Source organism: Lepidochelys olivacea (genome assembly GCF_965140295.1).
Source record: "Lepidochelys olivacea isolate rLepOli2 genome assembly, chromosome: 19".
NCBI classification, from domain to species: Eukaryota; Metazoa; Chordata; order Testudines; family Cheloniidae; genus Lepidochelys; species Lepidochelys olivacea.
The window spans coordinates 9,721,295-9,744,696 of NC_140429.1; the positions used below are offsets into that span (position 1 = coordinate 9,721,295).

General features: G+C 47.5%; 1 protein-coding gene across 3 annotated transcripts; it reads left to right on the top strand.

Annotated features, from left to right (window-relative positions):
• Window positions 1-2,869: 2,869 nt before the first annotated feature.
• CEP85 (centrosomal protein 85) lies at window positions 2,870-22,142 on the top strand. 3 transcript variants are annotated; one of them, XM_084652551.1, is made up of 14 exons: window positions 2,870-2,960; window positions 4,947-5,019; window positions 6,490-6,642; window positions 9,677-10,404; window positions 11,928-12,061; window positions 12,915-13,032; window positions 13,461-13,646; window positions 15,041-15,193; window positions 15,449-15,603; window positions 16,226-16,346; window positions 16,835-16,885; window positions 16,976-17,083; window positions 18,410-18,635; window positions 19,241-22,142. In XM_084652551.1, the coding sequence occupies exons 2-14, from the start codon at window positions 4,965-4,967 to the stop codon at window positions 19,402-19,404; spliced, it is 2,352 nt and encodes a 783-aa protein (XP_084508677.1). In that variant the 5' UTR covers window positions 2,870-2,960; window positions 4,947-4,964; the 3' UTR covers window positions 19,405-22,142. The 3 variants fall into 3 exon arrangements, with proteins under 3 accessions (XP_084508677.1, XP_084508679.1, XP_084508678.1); XM_084652552.1 differs by lacking the exon at window positions 2,870-2,960 and adding an exon at window positions 4,012-4,031; XM_084652553.1 differs by lacking the exon at window positions 16,976-17,083.
• Window positions 22,143-23,402: the final 1,260 nt, after the last annotated feature.

Consider the following 23,402-nt stretch of genomic DNA (forward strand, 5'->3'; position numbering starts at 1 on the left):
CGGGCGGGGAGACTAGGATCGCTGTGCAGCTGCAAGTGAATTGGCGGCTGCAGGCTCCAGGTTCTCATTGCCATGGAAACATGCCTTATTAAAGATGCCGGGTGCCTCCATCATGTGCACTGTGCTGTACACAATATACTGCACACACTGCACTTTACACTGTGTCTAGGCAGTGGGCTAACATTCTTTCTCAGTTACCCCAGCATGAACCTAGCATAACTCCAGAGAGGTCACGGCCGTTACTCTAGATTTGCCCCACGTGACAGAAGTTGGGCCAGGGGATCCAGTGGTTGGTGCAAAAGAAAGGGAATAGCCCAGGTGGGTTCTAGTCCTGTCTCTGCTATGGACCTTTTCCCCACACTCTGCTCTTCTAGCCTGATGTATTTAAAGGAGCAAGGTGCCAATGTTTGTCTTCCCAAGTGTCCATATTTCTACTTCTCAAATGCTGCCAGGTGTGGAAAGGCATGCTGAGCAGAGGGTAGCATCCCCCCCCCCCACCCCCCAACTGGTGCTCTGTGGCATAAATAGCAGCTCTAAACCTACATAACAACTCTGGCATCTTTCTCACAGTTGGTAGCTGAAAATGCTTCGAGCTTTCCTCCACTCCCTATACAGGTTTGCTTGGTAGAAATACTTTGCCCTGCTATAGCCCCTTTCAGCCAGCAACACCTGCATAGGTTACAAAAAGGACTCCAAGCACTCCCACTTTTCTGTTTCTTGAACATCACCGTGGGAGAAAGTTCTCAGGGGTGGGAGCTTGTTTGATCAGTTACCTTCAAGGTGGGAGTGGTGTCATTGAAGCCCAAGGAATGCTGACAGGTCACTGAAGTATTTTGTCATATGGGGTTGGCCTGCTGTTCGGTACAACTACTGCAATGGTAGTTAGGTGCCTAAATGGCCTTTTAAAAAACGGTGCTTAGTGCTAAGGGTAAAGCAAACTATAGCTGTGCATCCGCCTGTCAGGGTGGTGGGCTAGGCTGGCTTAGTCCTGCCCCACTGCAGGAGGCTGGACTTGATGACCTCTAAAAATCCCTTGCAGCCCTACATTTCTATGGTTAATTTTGTTAGCTATGAAACTGCTCCGGTCCTTAGGGCTCTGGAACAGAAGCATGCTCCAGGGGCTGGCTATTCATCTCAGGCGAGTCCACCAGCTTGCTGTAATGGGGTTATTAACAAGGTTACAGTTTCTTTCTCAGGATAACATATAATTGGTATTGGCAAAAAAGAAAAGGAGTACTTGTGGCACCTTAGAGACCACAGGAGCGGGTCTCCGGTCTGGAGGGCGACCAGACAGCAAGTGTGAAAAATCCAGACGGGGGTGGGGGGTAATAGGAGCCTATATAAGAAAAAGACCCAAAATTTGGGACTGTCCCTATAAAATCGGGACATCTGGTCACCCTACCCGTCTGTCCCCAGAGAGGCCATACCTCGTCTATTGACCTAGTGCTGTCTACACCATGGCTCTGGTCAGCTTAACTACAGCGCTCAGGGGTGTGGACTTTTCACACCGCTGAGCGATGCAGCTGGGTCGACCTCACGTTTTAGGTAGACGAGGCCTATATGTCTACAAATACACTGGAGATAGCTGCACTGGAGAGCTACACTGGACCCCCCTGAGCCCAATTAGGGCCTTTGGGCTGTACCCAGTACAATTAACCAATACCAATTATATGTTTCAGAGTAGCAGCCGTGTTAGTCTGTATTCTCAGAAAAGAAAAGGAGTATTGGTTAGTCTCTAAGGTGCCACAAGTCCTCCTTTTCTTTTTTGCGAATACAGACTAACACGGCTGCTACTCTGAAACATATAATTGGTATTGGTTAATTGTACTGGGTAGTGCCCACAGGCCCTAATCGGGCTCAGGGGGGTCCAGTGTAGCTCTCCAGTGCAGCTATCTCCAGTGTATTTGTAGAGATATAGGCCTCCTCTACACTAAAACGTGAGGTCGACCCAGCTGCATCGCTCAGCGGTGTGAAAAGTCCACACCCCTGAGCGCTGTAGTTAAGCTGACCAGAGCCATGGTGTAGACAGCACTAGGTCAATAGACGAGGTATGGCCTCTCCGGGGACAGACGGGTAGGGTGACCAGATGTCCCAATTTTATAGGGACAGTCCCAAATTTTGGGTCTTTTTCTTATATAGGCTCCTATTACCCCCCACCCCCGTCTGGATTTTTCACACTCGCTGTCTGGTCGCCCTCCGGCCTGGAGACCCGCTCCCGTGGACGCGGGGGGTGGTCACGCAGCGGCACTGCGGTAGCGGTTCGAGTGCAGAGGAGCCCTGGGGTGCACGGCACGACCGGGGGACCCACCCCTGCACTGGGCGATGCGGACCGAGCAGTGCAGATGTTCTACGTCGGGGGAGGGGGGTTGGGGGGCCAGGGCAGGAGGGCTGGGAACAGATGTTGAGGAGCCGCCAACACCGGGTGCAAAATCTGCAGCTGGGCCTGCAGCTGGGCAAGGCCCCCAGGGCAGGGGGCAGGGCAGGGGCTGGGCTAGCCCAGGCAATGCCATGTGGGGCGGGGGAGGGTACTGAGGGGGGAGGGGCAGAGGCTGGGGGCGGGACCTGGGATTTGAGAGGGGACGGATCAGGGGCGGGCTAGGGGCTGGGAGGCGAGGGCTGGAAAGGGGGCGGGGCAATCGCGTCACAGCCCTAGGCCCCGCCTCCTCTCCTTACGGGTCCCGGTGGCAGACATTTCTCCCTGATGCGCTGCCTCTATTCAGCCGGAAGGCGGAGCTCGTGTCTCTTCGGCCGGGATCGGATCACTGCGAGCCAATGGCGGGGGGCACGAGGCGCACCCGTCGCTCCGGATAGGCGCGGCGCAGCGCGGGGGCGTGGCTCGCTAGCGTGGTGCCCACTCCCCCCCCCCCCCCGGCACGGCTGTAACGGTCGCCGGCTCCGCGCGCGCCTGCGTCGCGAGAGAGTGAGGAGGCGGGGGGAGCTCGAGAGCCGAGTGGAGCCAGGTGAGGGGGCGGGTAAAGTCCCTCTGTTCTCCCTCCCCCGTCCGCCCGGCAACGGCCTCCCGCCGGTCCTCGGCCTGGGGGCGCAGCCCGACGCGGGACCCCCCGGCTCTGACCCTCCGCGGCCCCGCTAAGCCCCTGCCCCCAGATATACCCCCGGTCCTGCCGCTCTCCCCTCCCCCATTGCCCCACTCCAGCGGGTACACACCGCCCCCCCCCCAGCCCTCCGACCCGTCCCTCTCCTCCCCCCACGGGCGCCCAGGTCCCTCGGGTCCCCAGACACCCCCGCGCCTTGGGTCAGCTCCTAGCCGCCCTGCCCTCGCATCCTGCCCTCGCATCCTGCCCCCCCCCCCGCCACTCAGCGCCCCCCCTCCCGCCACGTGTCACAGACCGTGAAACCAGACTTCCTCTGTGAAATTGGAGGGCAGGGCTGGGGTGTCCCAGCCGGGGCTCCTACCACGTCTCCAGCTACTCTGCATCCCGCCCCCCCCCCAGCCCAGAGGGGATGGATGTACTTTCCCCCTGCATAGCCACTGTCGGGGGGAGAGGGGGGATCAGACCCACTTCTGGGTACCTGGCCTGGGTAGCAGCCCCAGGGCTTCCTGCAGCTGCAAGAGATTGCCAGAAGTGGAGATAGGTCTGATCTCCCCTGTGCTGCTGGGAGTGCCCTGCCGGAGGGGGGGATTCCCTGAGGTGGGTCTGATCACCTGCCTTGCTCCCAGAGCAGCTGTGCAGGGGAAGAGCAAGTCCTGTCCCAGCCCAGCCCCAACTCATAGCTAGGAGCCCCCAGCTGGGGTGTTCCCAGCAGCACAGAGGAGATCAGCCCCATCTCCATTTCTGGGAGCTGGCTGTGGGACGTTCTGGGGCCGCTGACAGCGCAGAAGTGAGGGTAGCAAGCCCATGACCCCCCCACACACACACACACACAACAGATTTGTGACCCCTCCATGACCCCCTTTTGGGTCAGGACCCCCATGGTTTCACAACACTGTGAAATATCAGTTGAAAAGATGAAATTGACTAATTTTCAAATCCTATGACTGTGAAATTGGACCAGAATGGACCTTGAGTTTGGTAGGGCCCTGCACATAATCATTAACTTGAGCTATCCGGCCAAGTTTTGTTTCTCTTTGCTCAAACTGGAACTCCACTTCTTTTCTTCTCCCCATATCTCATTGCATTCCCTACTGTCTCACCATGTGACTCGTGCCAAATCATTAGCTCTTTGTTTTCAAAATAGAAATATTTTCCATGAGGACTTTGGATGGCAAAATATACTTCATTAAAGTGGGGCCTGCACGAACAGGATAATAGGCAGTTAGTATTTCACAGGATTGAAGGAACTGAGAGCTTGCATTTGATAATTAAGGCGTTTGCAAGTGCTAGATATTATAGGTGTACTCTGGGCAGGAGGTTCATATGTTTGAGATGGTTTCATATACAATAAAGTCAACCAAAGCTCTGGATAGAGCAATGATCATAGCTGATGGTGTAACATCACTTATGACTGACTGACCAGGTTTCTGGGTGTAGTTGTATGAAGTAATCTTTGGAGGGCAGAAATGAACTGGCCAAGTGCTGAGGTTTGTAAAAGGAAATTTTGAATAATTATAGAATGAATACCTGGATATGATGGTGGCTGATGCCCTATAAATAGCTAAGATAGTATAACATATGGCCAGGTTTTATGCTGAGCACTTTAAAAGTGTTACAAACCAGAACATTTTCCATTTCTGAAAAGTGTGGTAATCCAGACTAATTGCCCTTCTTGAAGTGTTAACTGCTGTTCACTACTGGAAAAGTAGCGCTGCCCTGGAAGGGAGGTGCTAATTAAATGTGAAATGTAATGAAGAGAAATGTTTCCTTTAGTGAAGAGTAGCTGTAGTATTTATGTCAGTGCAGGCTTTGTATCCTTCTTGCTTGGCCAGTGGCAAAAATGGATTGGATTACGCTGATTTAAAATATGGTTCTATTTCTTTAATTTTATAGTTGACTGGACTAGCTGTGATGGCCACTCTCGAGAAATGCCCAGACCTGAGGTTCCAGCACACCAGTCCAACAGGTTTGAATTGTGAATTGTTTTCCTTAAGTCATACTCCTTCCATATCCTTGTAGGAGATTCCTTAGGAAACCCAGGAGGTGGCTTATTTACCAAAAGTTTTTTATTAAAAATAAAATCTTAAAACATTTACTTGATCTGTTAGTATCCTGTGTCTGCAAAACAATTGCATGAGTGTCCAGGGACAGATCGTCACACATACAACCAACCTCTCTTAAAATCCAGCAAAGGAGGAGTTCATAATATGATAATATTGCAATGCATCTTTACCATCACCAATATTATCTCTGGTTTCAGAGTGGTAGCCGTGTTAGTCTCTATCAGCAAAAAAAAACCGAGGAGTACTTGTGGCACCTTAGAGACTAACAAATTTATTTGGGCATAAGCTTTCGTGGGCTAAAACCCACTTCATTGGATGCATGCAGTGGAAAATACAGTAGGAAGATATATATACACAGAACATGAAAAAATGAGTGTTGCCATACCAACTGTAACAAGACTAATTAACGTGGGCTATTATGAGCAGGAGAAAAAAACCCTTTTGTAGTGATAATCAGGATGGCCCATTTCAAACAGTTGACAAGAAGGTGTGAGTAACAGTGGGGGGGGAATTGGAAAAACATTTTTTCATGTTCTCTGTGTATATATATCTTTCTACTGTATTTTCCACTGCATGCATCTGATGTAGTGGGTTTTAGCCCACAAAAGCTTATGCCTAAATCAGTTTTAGTCTCTAAGATGCCACAAGTACTCCTTGTTTTTGTTTTTTTTTAGTATTATCTCTGTATGCAAACACTGTCACTCTGCTGCGTCAGAGCACATGCACAGTGATACCGGTGAGAGATGCATTGCATTCTTATCTTCCATAGTGGTGTCCTTTCATCTCTTGCTGACTTGCTTTAAGTCCTCTGTGCCTGTTACGAGAAGATTTGCCATTAGGAAAGAGATTTCTCAAGCAGCAGTATTTCAGAGCAATCAAACAAAGAACAATTAATATCCACACAGTGCGGAAATGTGTGACTACAGCTTAATGCTGATTCTCAAGAAATTGACTTGCTAATCATTCTGGAGAGATTCACTTTTTTTTAATGAATTTGAATTAAATTGGAAGAATTATTTTGTAACCAAAAGTTCAAATTCCATTTGATAAATTAAATTGGCTTGTTGGTCTCCTTGGTAAAATTAATTTCTAATATTTCCTCCGTTCACCCCAGCAAGGGCAAGGATGGGTTTAATAAGTCTCTTCCATTCGCCGTCTGAAGCTTTATTTCTTTGAAATCAGCTGCAAAGTCATCTTCATTTATTGCCTTTCGGTCTCCTTCACTGGCAAATATCTCTGAGCAGGTGGACCAGGCTGGGGATATTTTCCCCTCAGTGTAGGTTCTAAAGGTTGATCTTTGGGGAACACACTCTTGGTGTAATACTGATAGGTAGTGCTCTGAATTATATGCCCATGGTGTGACTCTTTTCCAGACTCTAATACAGGTCAAAAGAGCTGTTCTTTGGAGACCGACTGGAAAACCCCAACTCTGTCTGTGAAGTTCCAGAGTCGTTTTGGTCACTGTTTAAGTATGGCTGACAGTGGGGATACAGCAATCGGGACTTCCTGCTCAGACAGCACAGAGGGTGAGTCTGAATGTCTGATCGTTGCAGTAAAACTGCCGAATTTTTTCTAGTTCTTCTTACAACATAAACCAAGCGTCAAGAACCTCCTGATACAAAAACAGCCCTAGCATTATGAAACAGAGGGGAAGAGGACATATTCTGTAATGAGAATATTATACACTTAGCCATTAGTTTTATAACCTAAAATGTAAACAAACCTATATTGGTTGAGAGACTCATTATCTTACCTAAAGCTTGAAAGGTGATTAGCCAAACTGCATTACAATTTCTAGCTTCAACTGTAGTTACAAGTTTGTCAATTAAAATGACTTTTGGCAGAGGTAGATTAATAATCTTTAAAATGCACAAAGAGCTACTGATCTTCAGCCTCTGGTTCATATTAATGTACTTTCCAATAGTGTGTGTGAGGATCTCACTCTACACAATTTCCCTGACAAAACTATTTCCTCAATATTTCTCTTTACCTGTATTTTGTATGAATTATGGTCAATTTATTAAACTGGATAGAGACTGGTATATGTTGGTATACTTTGACTTGAGCTGCAAACAGAACAAGGGAATTTTTGTGTAATAGTTCTCAATGATACCTAGACTTGACTATTTTGATTGTGTAGTGAGATGCATTCTTCAAGGTCACTTTTCATATTGTATCCAGTCCTAATCAGGGGATTGTTAGTTTGGAGTTCTCCTTGCAGCACAAAGCTTCCCAAGAAGGCCATGACTTTAAGCGCATGGGGAACTGACACTGATATCAATGGGAAATAATCATATTTTTGCTTTTTAGCGGGGGAGAGAAACTGTGGTCATTGACTTATAACTATGTGTGGATCCACTTCTTGTCCTTCTGTTGCTTGAATTCAGGCTTCTACACTTCCACCGCATCATGTTGGCTTTTTTAATTGTGTGCAAGTAATGTACTCTACAGCAGTATAGGAAACTGCACCTTACCTCGTGCTAGATGAGACAAACTCTTGTGTATGTTTGGTCTGAGGCAGTAATGAGGCTTGCGTAGGACAGTGGTTCTCAATCAGGGTTATGCAGAGCTCTTCCAGGGGATACATCAACACATTTGGATCTTAGCCTGTTGTAAAACTAGGCAACATAAAAAGCACTAGCGAAGTCAGTACAAACTAAAATTTCATACAGACAGAATGAAAAAGTAAGCAATTTTTCAGTAATAGTGTGCTGTGATACATTTGTATTTTTTATGTCTGATTTTGTAAGCAGATAGTTTTTAAGTGGAGGTGAAACTTGGGGCATGCAAGACAAATCAGACTCCTGCAAGGGGTACAGTAGCCTGGAAAGGTTGAGAACCACTGGCGTAGGACATTGCTTGTTAACCTAAAGCGCCTTTCAGTCACAAATAAGGAGGGTTTACTTGTATTGCTCCTTAGAAGGAACACTTCTTGTTCACTTCCCCATTCTTCCTCAGGTGTATGGTACCATTTGAAACTTGCCATATTTTCTAACAATGCAAGATTCAAAATCTAGGTGTTCCTAAATAATTTTTTCAAAGTATTGTATGCCTGCACCTTGAGGTTCCCCCTCTAGTCTTTCTCAGCACAAGAAAATTTCCAGCTGCACTCAAAGTTGGGTGTTGTTGTCGATAACACCACAAACATACAGCAAGACAATGTCCCTTCTCTGAAGAGCTCTGATTAAGCTTGCATTACTGATAATTGTTAGAATCATATTTTGACTTTTAAAATCAGTGCACTTGTTATAAGATGCTACTGACTGTGGTGACCATTCCCACACTTCAAGGGACTGATTCATTTCCAGTGGATTCCATTGCTCATGGATAGAACTCAATAGCTCCTGACCAGGATGCTACAATCTAAGTTTAGGGGACTTGAGTGAAGAAATCGGCACCGACTCTCCTCAGTCTGTTTGAAACATGTATTTTTGTCTATTTGGAGGGCTGTTTCCTCTTTTGAAGGAGTCCTAGGGGGAGATGATACCTGCAGGGATTCTTCCCGCCCCGTTTGTTAACGTTGAGAGATGATCCTTCATATTAACAATTTTTATGTAGCTTGAGACATTTGACAGGGTCCTGCATAGTTCCTCATTCCAGTTACTTTAAAATTGTGACTTCGTTCCTTCTCATAAGAACACTCTGATGTTAAAAACATGTGGGAATGCGAGCTCGCTGTCCCAAAACTGGGCTGGAGAAATAGCACGTCGGGATGGGCCTTATGCCAATGCATTGAGAAAACAGGCTAGCCTGAGGAAACATGAAATTAGTGCATTGGTGCCCGAATATATGGGGAAGAGGAAAAATCTACACATTGGAAAAGAAGGCTCTTTGGTGTTTGCCCAGTTGAGCTCCTGTTGTTGCTCTATTGAAACCTGAGAGTTACTAAGAATAACTTCAGACTTCCATGTAATCAGGTTTGGTGGCTGCGTGAGATGACGGATCTGCACTCTTGTGTGCTCTGCTTTGTCCCATTTCCTGTGACTGTGGGACAGAGCCGTTACTTTTAGTTCTAGGAACGGCTGATTTTGTTGCCATGTACCAGGGGAGTTCTAAGGTCAAGTGCTCTGTGATGTGTGTTCAGCTATTTTTGCAGCTTATCATGGGCTTAGCAAAGGCTCCTATTGCTTTTGGTTACAGTGCAGAGTCGCTGTGCTGTGGGATGAGCAGAATGTAATCAAGGCCTCAGTTTTCAGTTCTTGAGTAAGTTTCAGCCTTTTTACTCAATTTCCGGATTTATTTATAAGTGACTAGACAGATAAGTTTATCAATAAGTTTTGATTACAGAATTTTAATGCCAAAATGTAATGATTTAGGATGAATGATAGCAGTTGTTGCACTTTTACAGTTTACTCCGGCCCCATAAATATCATGGGGCTCCTGGAACTTTTAATAAAGGAAAAAGCAATGTGCAAATGTGCCCTTGCACTGCTACTGTGTATGATCTCCCCCAGCCCCTCGACCATAGGAAATGTTCCTAGCAGGATAAGAAAAGGTGGCAATTGTCTTTTAATTGAAAAGTGTTGCTTTAATTCTAACTCTCAAAAATCCTTTCCCTAGAATTTTGCAATTCCAGTAGCAGTTCCTCGTTTCAGCCCATCAAAACCCAAGTGACCATCCCTACAGCCCATGTCATGCCTTCTACATTGGATACTTCACACTCCACACTCTACTCAACAGGTGAGCCAAGCTCTTTGCAGAATGCACCAGTTTCATCAAAACCAGCGGTACCAAGATCGTCCACTGAAAATGTAGGGCTGACAAGAAGTGGAGATCTTACTGCTGTGAAATCCTCTCAAGTGCTGCCCATGGATCTCTTGCATCTCTACGGGACTTCTGAGGAAAATGGTTTTGAGCAGTCCTGGTTTCCCATTTCGGATCACCTGAGAGCGGAAGACACTCGAAAATTTGACACTCCTGCCATTGAGCCTACCCTTAATCAGTCTGTTTTGCTGGATACGCTGTACGCTGACCCTGCCCACAAGTTCCAGGATCCAAGCTTGATTTCCACCTACAGAGGAAAGGAGCCTTACAAAGTGCTGCCAGAGACTAAACCAGCAGCAGGAGCCAGTGAAGCCTGTGAGCCACGAGGTGGTACTTGGCCCACTGGGAGCAGACTGGTGCCATTAGGATTTCAGTCCAATAATGTCTTTTTGAAACCAACAGCGGCGCAGTCTCGGGTGTGGAGGCAGGAGCCTTGCACTTCGCATCCACATCAGAGGGTCTGTGAGCTCAGTGCTTGGAGGCAGCAGCTGGACAACATACGGTTGCAAGTAGAACAGATGCAGGTAGAAATTTAAAAAAACAACTCTTTGAAATCGCTTTCTCCTTCCCTCTCCACCTCTCTTGCAGTTATATGTAATGTAACCACAATTCCTGACTAATGCAGTAATGGGGGGAATGTCTCATGCTTCTATTACACATTTTTATACAAATTATCTCAAAACTATCTACATATACATGTGTCATTCCTCACATCACTGAAATGCGGCAACCATGTAACGCAGGGGTGGGGAACCTTTTTTCTATCGGGCCACTGACCCACAGAAAAAATCATTGGCATGCCACACACACAGCCCCATGGGGGAGTGCGGAGGCTTGGGGCTTCCCCCCTGCAGGGGGCAAGCCGGCGCTTGTGGCTCCAGCCCTTTGGGAGGACAGGGAAGGGCGCAGAGGCTCGGGGCTTCCCCTAGGCTCCCGGGTGGGACCAGAAATGAGGCATTCAGGGTGCCAGGAGGGGGCTCCAGGGTGGGGTAGAGGGTTGGGGTGTGGGAGGAGGTGAGTGCTCTGGCTGGGAGTGCAGGAGTGGGCTCCAGGCTGGGGCCAAGAGGTTTGCAGTGGGGGCGCAGAGTCTACGAGGAAGTTAGGGTGCAGGAGGGGGTTCCGACCTGGGGCAGTGGGTTCGGGGTACAGACTCCAGCCAGGTGGTGCTCACTTCAGGCGGCTCCATTCTGGCCCCTAGGCGGAGGAGCCAGGGGGCTCTGTGTGGTGCCTGCTGCCCACAGGCGCCACCCCCGCAGCTCCCATTGGCTGCGGTTCCCAGCCAATGGGAGCTGCGGAGCTGGCATTGGGGGTGGGGGCAGTGCGCAGAGCTTCCCTAATTGCCCCTGCTCCTATGGGCTGCAGAGACATGCCGGGAGCTGCGTGGAGCTGACCGGACTTCTGGCAACCCAGCGAGCTAGCGCTTGTGGCTCCAGCCCTGCAGAGGGGCACTGAGGCTCAGGACTTCCAGCCTGCATTGTGGACACTTGCTGTGGGCCGGATGGAATGAAGCAGCAGTCCGGATTTGGCCTGTAGATTCCCCACCCCGATGTAACGTAACACAGCAATGCTACACAATAGTTTAAATCAGGTGGTGATTACCCTTTCCAACGGAAAGTACAGGGGAAACGTATGTAGATAGAAGATGGTGGATATCAGTATTTCAACTAGCAGACTAACCTCGCTCCGTATCTAGACTTTTGGAACAATTTTAAGTAGATTTTTATGAAAATATCAGTCTTTCACTGGAGGGGAGCAATTTTGTTTAGTGAGCAGTTGGTGGGTAGCAATATTAGAAACGAATGGCTTCCAATGAGACAGCACAGTGGTCTAAAATTATTCAATAAACTCATTGCCCAAGCTCAGCCAAAATGACTTGTTCCCAGAGCCCAGACACAGGCTGAAATAGCTCCGTACCAGATGAACTTTCTGCTTGCTCGCGTGCCAGATGAGCACACAGTGCACAAAAATAGCCTCAGCAATGTTGCTGTTACCTTCTGTGAAACTTAAGCCACTCCTTCCTATTCTCTTTTTTTTTTTTTTTTCCCAGTTACAAAATGGAGCTGCTTGCCACCAACCTTCAATGTATGCTACTTCACTGCATTCCTCTGATCCAGCCCAGTGGGTCAGTATCCTGAACACCAGTGAGAATCTACTTAAGGAAAAAGAGATCCTCATTGACAGGTAGGAAGTATTTCAGGAGAGAGCAGTAAGAAAAAAACACAAATGCTAGATCCTGTGGGTTTTTATTGAAACTAACAAATAACATAGTAATTGTAAGAAAACATCTGAAGAAATGCCCTTTTCTTCCATGAGATTTCAGAGTGATTCCCATGGAAGCAAATAGTGAGGAAGTGAGACAGGTGATTCCTTAGCAGCATTGGCTAACTTAGAGGATCTGCAAAGGATTTTTAAAAACTGCGTTTGTGCTTTTTTCCTGCTTTGTGACGGAGAAAGAAGAGCTAAAAGCTTTTAAACTGTGTTCTCCTGTTTGTTTACATGAGAAACATTTGGAATGCCACGTCTGCTCTTCCTCGTTTTGCTCTTTGGGATCTCGGGGATGTTTATTTTGGGCTGGTGAATCTTTAACAAATCTGTCCTGTCTCCAAAGTGCTTATTGACTGTTGATGTCAGGTGTTAACACACATGAAGTTTTAAACATTTGGACTAAAAATCCCTACCCCTGTCATTTGCTCAGCTTAACTCTTCTGACATATGCAATTTCACCAGTAAATTCTCCAGTCACCATAGAGACTTGCAGGGCAGATGAGACCTCAAATTTTTAATGCTAAAAACAAGCATGTTTTTGACAAACGCTTTCAAGTCTTTAAAAATTGCTATTCCTGTGCAGGCTATTTTTAAAATATGTAGCTGCGTTTTTTGTCACGATGTAGGGCAGTGACTGAGGAGCTGTGTGTTTTTGACGGTACTGGGTTTACATAGCTGGCAGAGCGTATTGTCCTCTTGGCTAGAGCAACAACTAAGGGGTACGTTTGAGAAGGATGTATTGTCTGATCTGTCTTTTGTTTTTGGGCAGGCAGAGGCAGCACATCTCCCAGTTGGAGCAGAAGGTGCGTGAGAGTGAGCTGCAGGTTCACAGTGCTCTTCTTAGGTCTGCTGCCCCCTATGGAGATATTTGCATGTTGAGAATGCAGGTAAGTAGGAACAGCAAGAAGTCCATTGAAAATAGCATGCACTAAACCCACTGGCTGCAGTGTGCTTGTTTTAGCGGGTCCTTTCCACGTAGGAGGGGTGGACAAGGTAAAAGTCCATTCCTGGTGTGTGCTGGTGCCAATCCATCTGGGTTTTTCTGTGGCTCTTGACATTTAGATCCTTCGATTTCTGAACAAACTGCAGTGGTCACGCTATTGATGCCGGTGGCTAACAGCACCAGCCAAGCGGTGTGCGAGCTGATACTGCAGGTGCATAAGAGGTGCTGTGAAGATCTTTGGGAGCGGTGAAGGGTGGATAATGCATCAGCGTTGTAACTGCTGTTCTGGAGAATAGGTCTGTTACGTTTAACAGGTGGGTTTAGTGGACAATGGGAACCCTTACGCTGGTTGCTGGGTGTCTTTGTTGGCAGGAGCTGCAGCGGGAGAACTCGTTCCTGCGAGCACAGTTTACTGAGAAGACCGAATCCCTCAGTAAGGAAAAGATTGAACTGGAGAAGAAGCTGGCTGCTTCCGAGGTGGATGTGAAACTGATTCAGGAGACGCTGAAGGAGACCGTGCAGAAGCATGTAGAGGAATTGAAGAAACAAGAGGAGAGGGTATGACTGTCGGTGCTCTAGAACTGAGGCAATGCCTTTTTTTATTTATTTTTTTTCTCCAGGGGGGAGTTGGCACAGTGATGGGCATTGGCTCGAGGAGCCATTCCTGGCACCACCACTTGTTACGTGGAGCCATTGGGACTGCTCTCTTCTCTTGCAGCCCCCAAGCAAAGAGAAACCTCAGCCACTATCAGGCTGTAGTTGTGAGCAACTTGCTTTCAAAAAGAAGCAAAGAAAAACCTCTGGAGTTTCTTTTGCCCTTTAATTTTCTTCAGTATGTATCACTGTAACATCAGTGACTTGTCTAGACCCACTCTTAATTATAATTAGCAAATCATCATTAGTAATCAATATAATTAAGGCTTTATTGTGAAGCGAATGTAAGGGTTAGTACAATAAATAGGTTGGACTCCCTCTCTTGACATAAGTCCTTCCCTTGCTCGAGGTAAAGTCTGACTTATGGATCCACGTTTCTGTGTCACATGGATCACACTCAGTACTTAAACACGCTGAAACTGTCTATTCAATGAGGAATGATTCTTGGCTTAATTAATAAAATGTTGTGTTTTGAGGCTAAGCCATTACTTATTTTTCTTGGGCATTCTGTTATATAAATGTCACACCCTGAGTAGAACTGCCTGTTCCATTCTTGCCTGGTACTAGTAAGAGTGCTCCATTTGGAGACACTCTTCTCAGCCCTATTAGTCCTTGTTCCCTGTAATGTAGTGATCCTATTTTTACAGTTCTAAAAACAAATGATACGTAAATCTGCAGTTTGTGGTGAGTGGGTTCAGGGAAACTATTGGGCTCGCATTTTCTCAAGTTCCTCTGATTATTTGCAGAGGGCTCAGAGGTAGGTATAAAACAGGAGCACCCACACATTGCAACACTAAGACCCTTATTTGCAACTTGCGAAGAGTCTGAGGGCTGTGTTAAATTGTGTGTATTTAATGACATCACATTGCTCGGCTTTAATTATTTTTATATTTCAGAATTTTAACCGTATTTTTAATTGTGTGCAGCCTCTTATAAATGTGTGTGTGGCACTTGGTAACTTTTTTAAATTCCAAGAGTATTTGCTCATCCTTCCTTTGAGTACAGAAACCGCTCCTTGCTTGGGCTCACCAGCAAAAATAAAAACCTGCAGTTACAGAGGGCAGCTTAGGAGCTTCTGTGCTGACCAGATACCTAGCATATAACTTCCAATGGATGAAGTTATTTTTCAGATACCAGTGAAAAGAAAAGCTGCTGAGATAAAGCAGTTTGATATCTTGGTGATGGGTGCTGCAAAAATGCTTTGATAGACAAGCTGGAGAGAGAGAGAGACACACACACGCACACACATGGAAATTATAACCTAAGCAAATCAAACCTTCAAATGTCTCTTCATGCAGATAAAGGGAAGAGACAAACATATTAACAGTCTGAAAAAGAAATGCCAAAAGGAGTCTGAGCAAAACCGGGAGAGACAGCAGAGAATTGAGACCCTGGAGCGCTACCTGGCTGATCTGCCAACACTAGAGGATCATCAGAAACAGAATCAGCAGGTAAAATGACATCCTCTGTATAGTGTTGCGTTTGAGGCATTAGCCTGGATGCCACAATTTACTGCTGCCGGTTATGCATACACTAGGCTGAGTAGAATTGCAATCTGTCCCTCTGAAAGGGAAATGTTCTGAGCTATGGCTGTAAATTGCCACATCAATAGTAGAAGTCCCTGTCAACTGCTAGGGTAGCCCTAATATGGCGTATGGCAGAGGATCTGTAGACTTGTTAGTGCTGAGCAATGTTCTCTGTTCCAGTTAAAGGAATCAGAACTGAAGAGTTCTGCTCTGCAGGAAACCGTGACAGCGCTGAAAAGAGAGCTTGGAGATGTCCGGGCTGCCTGCAGAGAGCAGGAGATGCAGCTAGAAACACAAAAACGCAAAGAACTGGAGTTGCTTTCCACTGTGCACAGGTAAAGCTCCAAAGATGACAGTGAACCGGACCTCTGCCTAGTAGCGAAGGCCAGTAGCTCTAGAATCCTGAGAACAGAGAAGTGGAATACACGAGAGTGCATCTTTCTACTGCAGCGTAGTTATGAACTGGGCTTGTATTGAGTCTCTGGATATTGTGCTCAAATGTAACTACTAGATAAAATTGAATTACCATAACTTCCGGCTGTTCCAAAGCAGAGGTATGGCTCAGGGAAATGCATGAAGCCTTTCTGCTCCAGATCCCTTGGTTCATATTCATGGAGCTATGTGAAACTAGCTTGTGGACTTGGACCAGTTGCCATTGAATGTGTGTCTATATCACACATGCTACAATTGAGCATCCCATTGTGACAGCCTCAGCAAAGAGGGCAACAGTTGACTGGGTCATGGGGGCTGATCTCCCCCCCCTATTCCTTAGAAGTAAATCACTTCAAGTCACATGGAAGAACATTGACAGGGCAGTGGAAAAAGCTTTTCCCTTCTGTATCCATTCTGTGGCAGAAGATGTCCGTTTCTCCTGTTGTCTCTTTTAAGAGAACCACTGCCAAATTGTGTTGAAATTTCTTACATTTGCCAGTTCCTTTGATGAGCTGTTTATCTCAGCTTGCAGGATAGGATTCAGCAATGTGTGAAGAGTGCAGGCAGAGGGTCACCTGTCCAGGAGGTGGAGAAACAGAAATCAGAAAATGATTCTCTGCAGAAAGACTGTGATTGTCTCAGGAAGGTAACTCTGAATATACAACTCAGACATGGGTGAGACTACCCCACACTAACTCAGATTTGTCTCCTTCCTTCGACTGTTCCACATCAGGCGTTAAAACAGGGGTTCAAGTTTAACATTCAAACTCTTACGAACTTATACAAGCGCTAGCCATTCTCAGCATGCCAAGCCTGGAGGGGTCTAATAGCCATTCTTGGTGCAATAACTGTACAATTCTGTAGTGTTCGCTTAAACATCAAAGTGACGAGAAACTGAAGAATCCAGAAAAGGAAGCAAGTGGGGAGGGGAAACCCCAAGAATGCAGCCTCTCCAGTCTCAGTACATAATTGCTATTCCTATTAGCGCCTTCCACCAGGGAATCTGAAAGCACTTCACAAACCAGGCTGTAATTTAAAGTGATTAAAAACGGATTTGTAGGGCAAATCCCAAGTGGTATTACTGAGTAAGTTTGGGCATGTTCATCTCTTAGACGCAACTGCTTTTGATTTCAGATTGTGGACAAACAGCAGAAGAAGATGGAGCAGTTGTCTTCCCGAATAAAGGTGAGAGGTGTGAATGCTGAAGGTCTGGGAACTCTCGAGCATCGATTATAAGATATGTTGGACTAACTTCTCTCCCTGGGTCTGCTCCAGAGCCTGGAAGAACAGGTGTCTCAGGAAGAGGGGACAAGTCAGGCTCTGAAGGAGGAAGCAATGCAAAGAGAAAACGCACTGCAGCAGCTGCGCACTGCAGTGAAAGAGGTTAGAACTGGAGTTTGTGTATGAACACAGTAGCTGAATGAACAATAAACTGTCTTGTAGCGGGGGATTTAACGTGCCGTTGCTGGTTCCTCCTTCACTGCACCTTGTCAGAGTCTGCTAGCTGCCCTGACAGTGCTCCAGAAAGGGGTTCCCTTGTCTCTATTTTAGAACCATAATTTCTCTTTCATCCCTCTCTCCACCCAGGTGTTGCTTTTGTAATGCCCGAGATCTGGCTATGTGTGGCACCCATGCAGCAGCTTGTCTCCCTAGCTCCCAGCTGTGTGGATTGTAGTTGTAGTTACTGACTTGGCCACCAGGGTGCGGTAAAGAAGTCTTATTCACCACAACTATGTACCAGAGCAGGGGTCGGCACTTTGAGAAGTGGAGTGCCAATTCTTCATTTATTTACTGTAATTTAAGGTTTTGCGTGCCAGTAATACATTTTACATTTACAGGGGTTGGCGGCTGGGACCCCGGGCCGGCAGCGGGCTGAGCTGCTCAGCCCACTGCCGGTCTGGGGTTCCGTCCACTGGCCCATGCCAGGTGGGGTCCTGGTCGCCGGCCCCACTCAGCCTGCTGCCGGCCCTTGGTTCCATCCATCCAGGCAGGCAGCAGGCTGAGCGGGGCTGGCAGCTGGGACCCTGGCTGGTAGCAGAGTGCCACTAAAAATCAGCTTGTGTGCCGCCTTTGGCATGCCTGCCGCAGGTTGCCGACCCCTGTGCCAGAGCCTCATGAGCCATGAATGAAAGAGTCTAGGTTGAATTCCATCTGTCGCCTGAACGTGACCCAAGCACTGAGTGTGTCTCCTGAGGGAGAATTCAGCCTGCATCGAGTTGGGCGAAGAGAAGGGAGAAAGAGCACAGGCATCCCTTGGAAGCCTCTGCATTATTATCCAGACTGAGGCCGCCAGGGAGATAGTGGGATAAGGCGCTTCCTGTCCTGTTGATTTTTATATTTTTACCTTTTGAGAGAAGCTGGCTCCTATTTAAGAAACCCTCGTGTTGTGGTGGTCAGGCCCAACATTTGACTTTAAACTGTTCTAGTTGGGTTTGAATCCAGAGGCCATTCTTAATATAAACCCACCCTTTTGGTCACCACCACCACCAGTATCTACACTGCTAAAAGTATATCCCTCTGCTGGCAAGACACAAATTTCCATTCCTGTGAAAAGAAAACATCCTGATTCAGAGAATAGATTCTGGACAGTACCCAAACATTTTAATGCAACGAAAGTCTGTAATGCCTGCTCCACACTGAGGGGCCATTAGAATCAGCTGTCTTATCTGACATAGTTAAGACTTAGCTAATGTTACTTTGTTTCTTCAGCTTTCAGTGCAGAATCAGGATCTGATTGAGAAGAATTTGACCCTACAGGAGCACCTCCAGCAGGTAGAGATGAACCAACTGCTTCCTGCTGGGACAGCTCATCTCGCCCATGAGTTACACAGTGAACTGGCCAGCTGCCTACAGGATTTGCAGTCTGTCTACAGCATTGTGACTCAAAGAGCGCAGGGCAAGGATCCCAACCTTTCCCTGCTCCTGGGCATTCACTGTAAGTACACAAGGGACTAGAGTGATGGAATCTCGGAGTCAGGGGGGGCGGGGGGGCTTTGGTTCATGGGCTGGGTGAAACAGAATAATTAGTTTATATCAGTGGTCCCCAAACTTTTTTCAGGGTCACGCTCCCCCTGAGCTGGGGCAGAAAGCAGGGCTGTGGCTCTGCGGGGTGGGGCTGGGAGCGGAGTTCTGGCGGGGGCCAGGGGCAGAATAGGGCTGGGTGGCACTCCTTCCCTGCCCCCCATGGGGGCTGGCCCGAGCCCAGCCCCCACCACCCGAACATTCCTCCATGTCCCCCTTGGGGGGGTGCCCCACAGTTTGGGGATGTCTGATTTATACTCTAGATAGAATGTTCTCCTCCTGGGTTTCAGAACACTGAAAAGGCTTAAAAGAAACCTGCCTTTCTCTATGCTCTGTCGTTCTATTCAGACCTCTGATTCACAGGCTTTAAAGATTTGAATTCCCTGTACGTATCTGTTGGGTGTTAAATAATGCCATGTACTGTGGATAATTTGTCTGGTGAAAAGTGATGTATTCACTAATGCAGGACTCCTGTTCAGAACTGTATGTCTGATGTGATTTCATTTGCTAACTATACAGTTGTGCAATCTTCAGTTAAGGAGAAGGATGACTTGCTGAACGCAGACGTGCTTGCAAAGAAACTGATGGAGGTGAAGCAGCTTCACAAAGAGATCGAGGACTTACGGACTGCAATATCTGACAGATATGCTCAGGATATGGGGGATAACTGCATCACGCAGTGATGGATAAGCTCTCCCCAGGATAGCATTGGAACAACTGGAAATGAACACCTGAAAACCTGAGGAGATTAGAGCCCATGGAATGGAAAAAACAATCAAGCACCTTACCATCTCCATGCTTAGGTACAAGATGCAGGTGCTTATCCACAAGAGGAAATCAGGGATTCTGATGCAAGGTCATTTAGATGCTGACTGGCTAACTGGAACTATTCAGGGTCTTTGGTGTTCGTCAGACATTGCAGCGACTTTGATCCTTTGGAAGGTGTTACGCTGGATTTGGTGAAGTCTCTGATTTGATCTGGTGGGTGAGTTACTAGTTATCTTCCAAGAATGTCAAATACTGAACATGGAAACACAAGGATTCAAACTGACATGAGAAGGAAGTGGATGCCATGGCCTCTGTCCTTTCTGGTAATGAACAAACCAAGTAGATTCCTTCTGAATATTCTGGCCTTACTGACTGCACAGAAGGGTTCAGAGGAAGTCTGTGGAGTTCATAGACAAGCTGCTAAACCACTAGCACTATTCAATTGTACCTAGAAGTACACGGTTACAGGCTTACCTGCAACAACCATGTACATGGTTCTGGCCCGGATAAATAGTGTGTGGTCATTCGGGTAACCAAGTCTGCATTGCTCAGGTATAGGCAACTGAAGCCTTTCAGTAGCCAACAGGCTGGAAAAAAGGTGATGCTAAAATTGGGTTCTGAAAATGCTAGTCTTGATGAGGCCTTAGGATTTTATCCCTTTAACGGGGATCTGAATGTGGAGAGTAGCAAGTGGATTGCTACTGAAGTGCCTTAATCCTCTAGAGAAATTTCCTGCCTACTTAACTTCATCCCTAATGGATCTGCTGGTGGGATGGGGGAACTGGTCTTTCTCCTAACTGCCTTTATAGCCATAAACCAATCCTGCAGCAGCCTTGGGCATATATACACTCTGCCTGGGAGGTCAGCTCCCTGCAAGCAGCAGAGAGCCTTTGCAGGCCTGCAGCATGTTCTTGCGCAAACACCCTTGCAGCCTCCCGTAGAAGTTCAGTGGGGGAAGTGACCATACTACATTAGGAATCTTTGCATGAGGTATGATCAACGTTCTGCTGTCTGGGATCTGCACAGGGTTTTCCCAAAAGTCCTGCAGGAGGGTGACCCCCTTATATGTCTGCAGTGCAGTCACAGGGAGTCATTGCGGCTCACGTAGACACACCCACTAGATTAAAGCTCGCTCAGTACCAGAGCGGTGAAATCGCAGCAGGGTGGCGCTGGATCTGCAAGCAATTACCCAGGATTCCGTGTGCGCTTGTCACAGATTTATTGCTCCAGTTCCTGAACTAACTAGATTAAAGCTTGCTTGGTTTAGGGTACGTGAGCTGCAACCGCACCCTGTGAGTGTAGTGAAGACAGACCTTAATCTGATGTCAAAATACGCAAATGAAAATTCTTTTCCATTCTCACATTTTGTCAGCTCTCAACCTTAGGGGTGACTCTGAAGTACTAAATGTCGGCTTAGCTGGGAAAGCACCATGGGGCTAATGATGAAACCCGCTGGCTGTCATTTTACTCTTGGTTCAGAAGCTAAGAAGTCAGTTCAGTCAGATGAAAACCCTGCTGACATACGTTAACATTTGGTTGTTGTAGGCTTGCAGCCTTCCTTTGGGGCTGATCCCCAGTTCTGTGAAGATGCTGTTCCTGGTGCTCTTTTGTCGGATTTCATTGAGACCAGTAAAATCTGTTTTTGAAATCTGGCCACCACAATGTATGTTCTGGAAACCACCTGGCTAATAGGCTACCCATGACTAAGATCAAAAAGTATCTGATGGATGGCTTGTTAGCTGGTGTATTCCCTGCTGTGCAGCTACTCTGTCCTTCCTGGAGCATCTGGTGTGGTGCCTGGTAGCGTAATATGGATCATGGCATCTCTCCACAGGTGTTGCCTCCAGCCAGCTCCCTTGCTGAGTTACTTAGACAGTGGGCCAAGACAATTTCTTGAAGTCAGTTGCCCAGACTATTGAGAAATACTATGGGCATGCCGGGGCTAGCAGCACCAAACATGAGTGTTGCTGGGTAACTGGAAACCTTGGTGACCATGTTGTTTAACAAAGATGCTGTTAGCCTGCCAGGGAACCTGCATTTAGCACCTTACTTTTAAAGCAGCCTCACCCACCTTTCCATTTATACCCACAAAAAACATGCAGGGAGGAAGAGAGGAGATATCTACATGTCCCCAGTGGCACCCACAGAGTTATGGTGCAAAACCAGAATCTAGGTCTTAAGAAATGAAACCCTTATGTATTTAAGCTGATACAGAGCAGGGCGCTGCATTTCTGTCCTTGGGGAAAGAGGTGATAGGCTCCTATGTGTCATGGCACTCTGGTAGCATATTACTGTGCCGGTGAGAGGGGTGGGGGGGGGTTCATTTTAATCCTTTTGCAAAAGTTTGTATTTAAAAAAAAAAAGTTCTTTGCATACCTTTTTATTAAAGTAACTTTGGTTATAGCAGGTATCCACCAGTTTTGGTGGCTCTTCACAGAGCGCCCGAGACCCTGGTATCCAAAATAACCATGTAGTGTGGTTTGTCTCATTGCTTACGCAGGATGTGTTTAAATAGTTGACTTCTGCCTGGTGTTTCCTTGTACAGTTAAGCACAGGTATATTTATATGAATATTTGTCTTACGCAGTTTATGGTACTGAGTATTTTGGTTATAAAATAAAGCTGCTTTGTTCCTGTTGAGCAGAGCAATTCGGTGTACGGCTTTCCTTCTCAAAGGTGTGGCAGAGGGAGGTGGGATTTGATAGTATTTCATAAAACTCTGCATTGTTCCTAATTACGCTTGTGCTTTGTCAAACAGAAACTACTTCCTTCCTGGCTATACACTGCGACTTCCAAATCAAGCCCCATAGTCTGTCTGCTTCATCAGGGTGTCACTCCACTTGCAACTAGAGTTGCTCTACTGAAATCAGTGGGAGTTTCACTGCCATGCAGGGATGAATCAAGCCCTAGGATTTTTCACTGCACACATGTTGCAGAAGACTTTAAAAAAAAATAAAAAGTTCCTACTCTGTTTGTACAGGGAAGTACAAGCTGACCACGAAGCCTTTAAGATCCAAATAGCAGCTCAGACTGGGCACAGAACTGTGCCTTCCTTTTCATCACATGCTTCCAGGAGGGCAGAGTTTGATGGGAACTGCGAGTATTTTTCCTTAAAGTACTGCAGCGCTTGCTACCTCCTTTCTGGGGCATTCGGAGCTAGGTAATGGCATCCCCTGAGTGCTCAGATGTGCATGCCAGTAGCTTTGCCGTGAGGTGATAGTACAGGGGCGGGCAAACGTTTTGGCCCGAGGGCCGCATCGGGTTTCAGAAATTGTATGGAGGGTGGGTTAGGGGAGGCTGTGCCTCCCCAAACAGCCAGGTGTAGCCCAGCCCCTGCCCCCTATCCCAGCCCTGCTTCTCGCCCCATCCGCCCCCCCGGGACCCCTGCCCCATCCACCCCCCTGTTCCCTGCCCTCTGACTGCCCTGCCCTCTATTCAACCCCCTGGCCTCTTACCACACTGCCTGGAGCACCGGTGGCTGGCGGCACTACAGCCGTGCCGCCCGGCTGGAGCCAGCACCAGGTCAGGCCGGGCTCTGCAGCAGCAGTGCCCCAGGAGCTTGCAGCCCCCCCGCCCAAAGCAGTGCACCGGTGCCCGGGGAGGGGGAACAGCAGGGGAAGTGCTAGGGCCTAGCCTCCCAGACCAGGAGCTCAGGGGCTGGGCAGGAGGGTCCCGTGGGCTGTAGTTTGCCCACTTCTGTGATAGCAGGATGCCCGCTACCTTCATGTAGGGCAGGGCATGAGGCCAGAATGCTGTACTCCTTAAAGGGAGCCTCGTTGAGTGATTACAACAGAAAGCTGAAGCTGGGGGCCTCTGCCTCCCACGGGCTAGGCTAAGCAGTGTTGCTCTCAAGGATACTTTCCCTTGACAAGCATTGGGAATGGTGGATAGCAGAGGAGGTTATAGGGATTTGG

Excerpts from the sequence above, each read along its gene's own strand:
- CEP85 (XM_084652551.1), top strand. The coding sequence starts at position 4,965 with ATGGCCACTCTCGAGAAATGCCCAGACCTGAGGTTCCAGCACACCAGT. Across the intron at positions 17,084-18,409 it reads TGCGCACTGCAGTGAAAGAG|CTTTCAGTGCAGAATCAGGA; the intron begins GTTAGAACTGGA and ends TTGTTTCTTCAG. Across the intron at positions 18,636-19,240 it reads CCTGCTCCTGGGCATTCACT|TTGTGCAATCTTCAGTTAAG; the intron begins GTAAGTACACAA and ends CTAACTATACAG.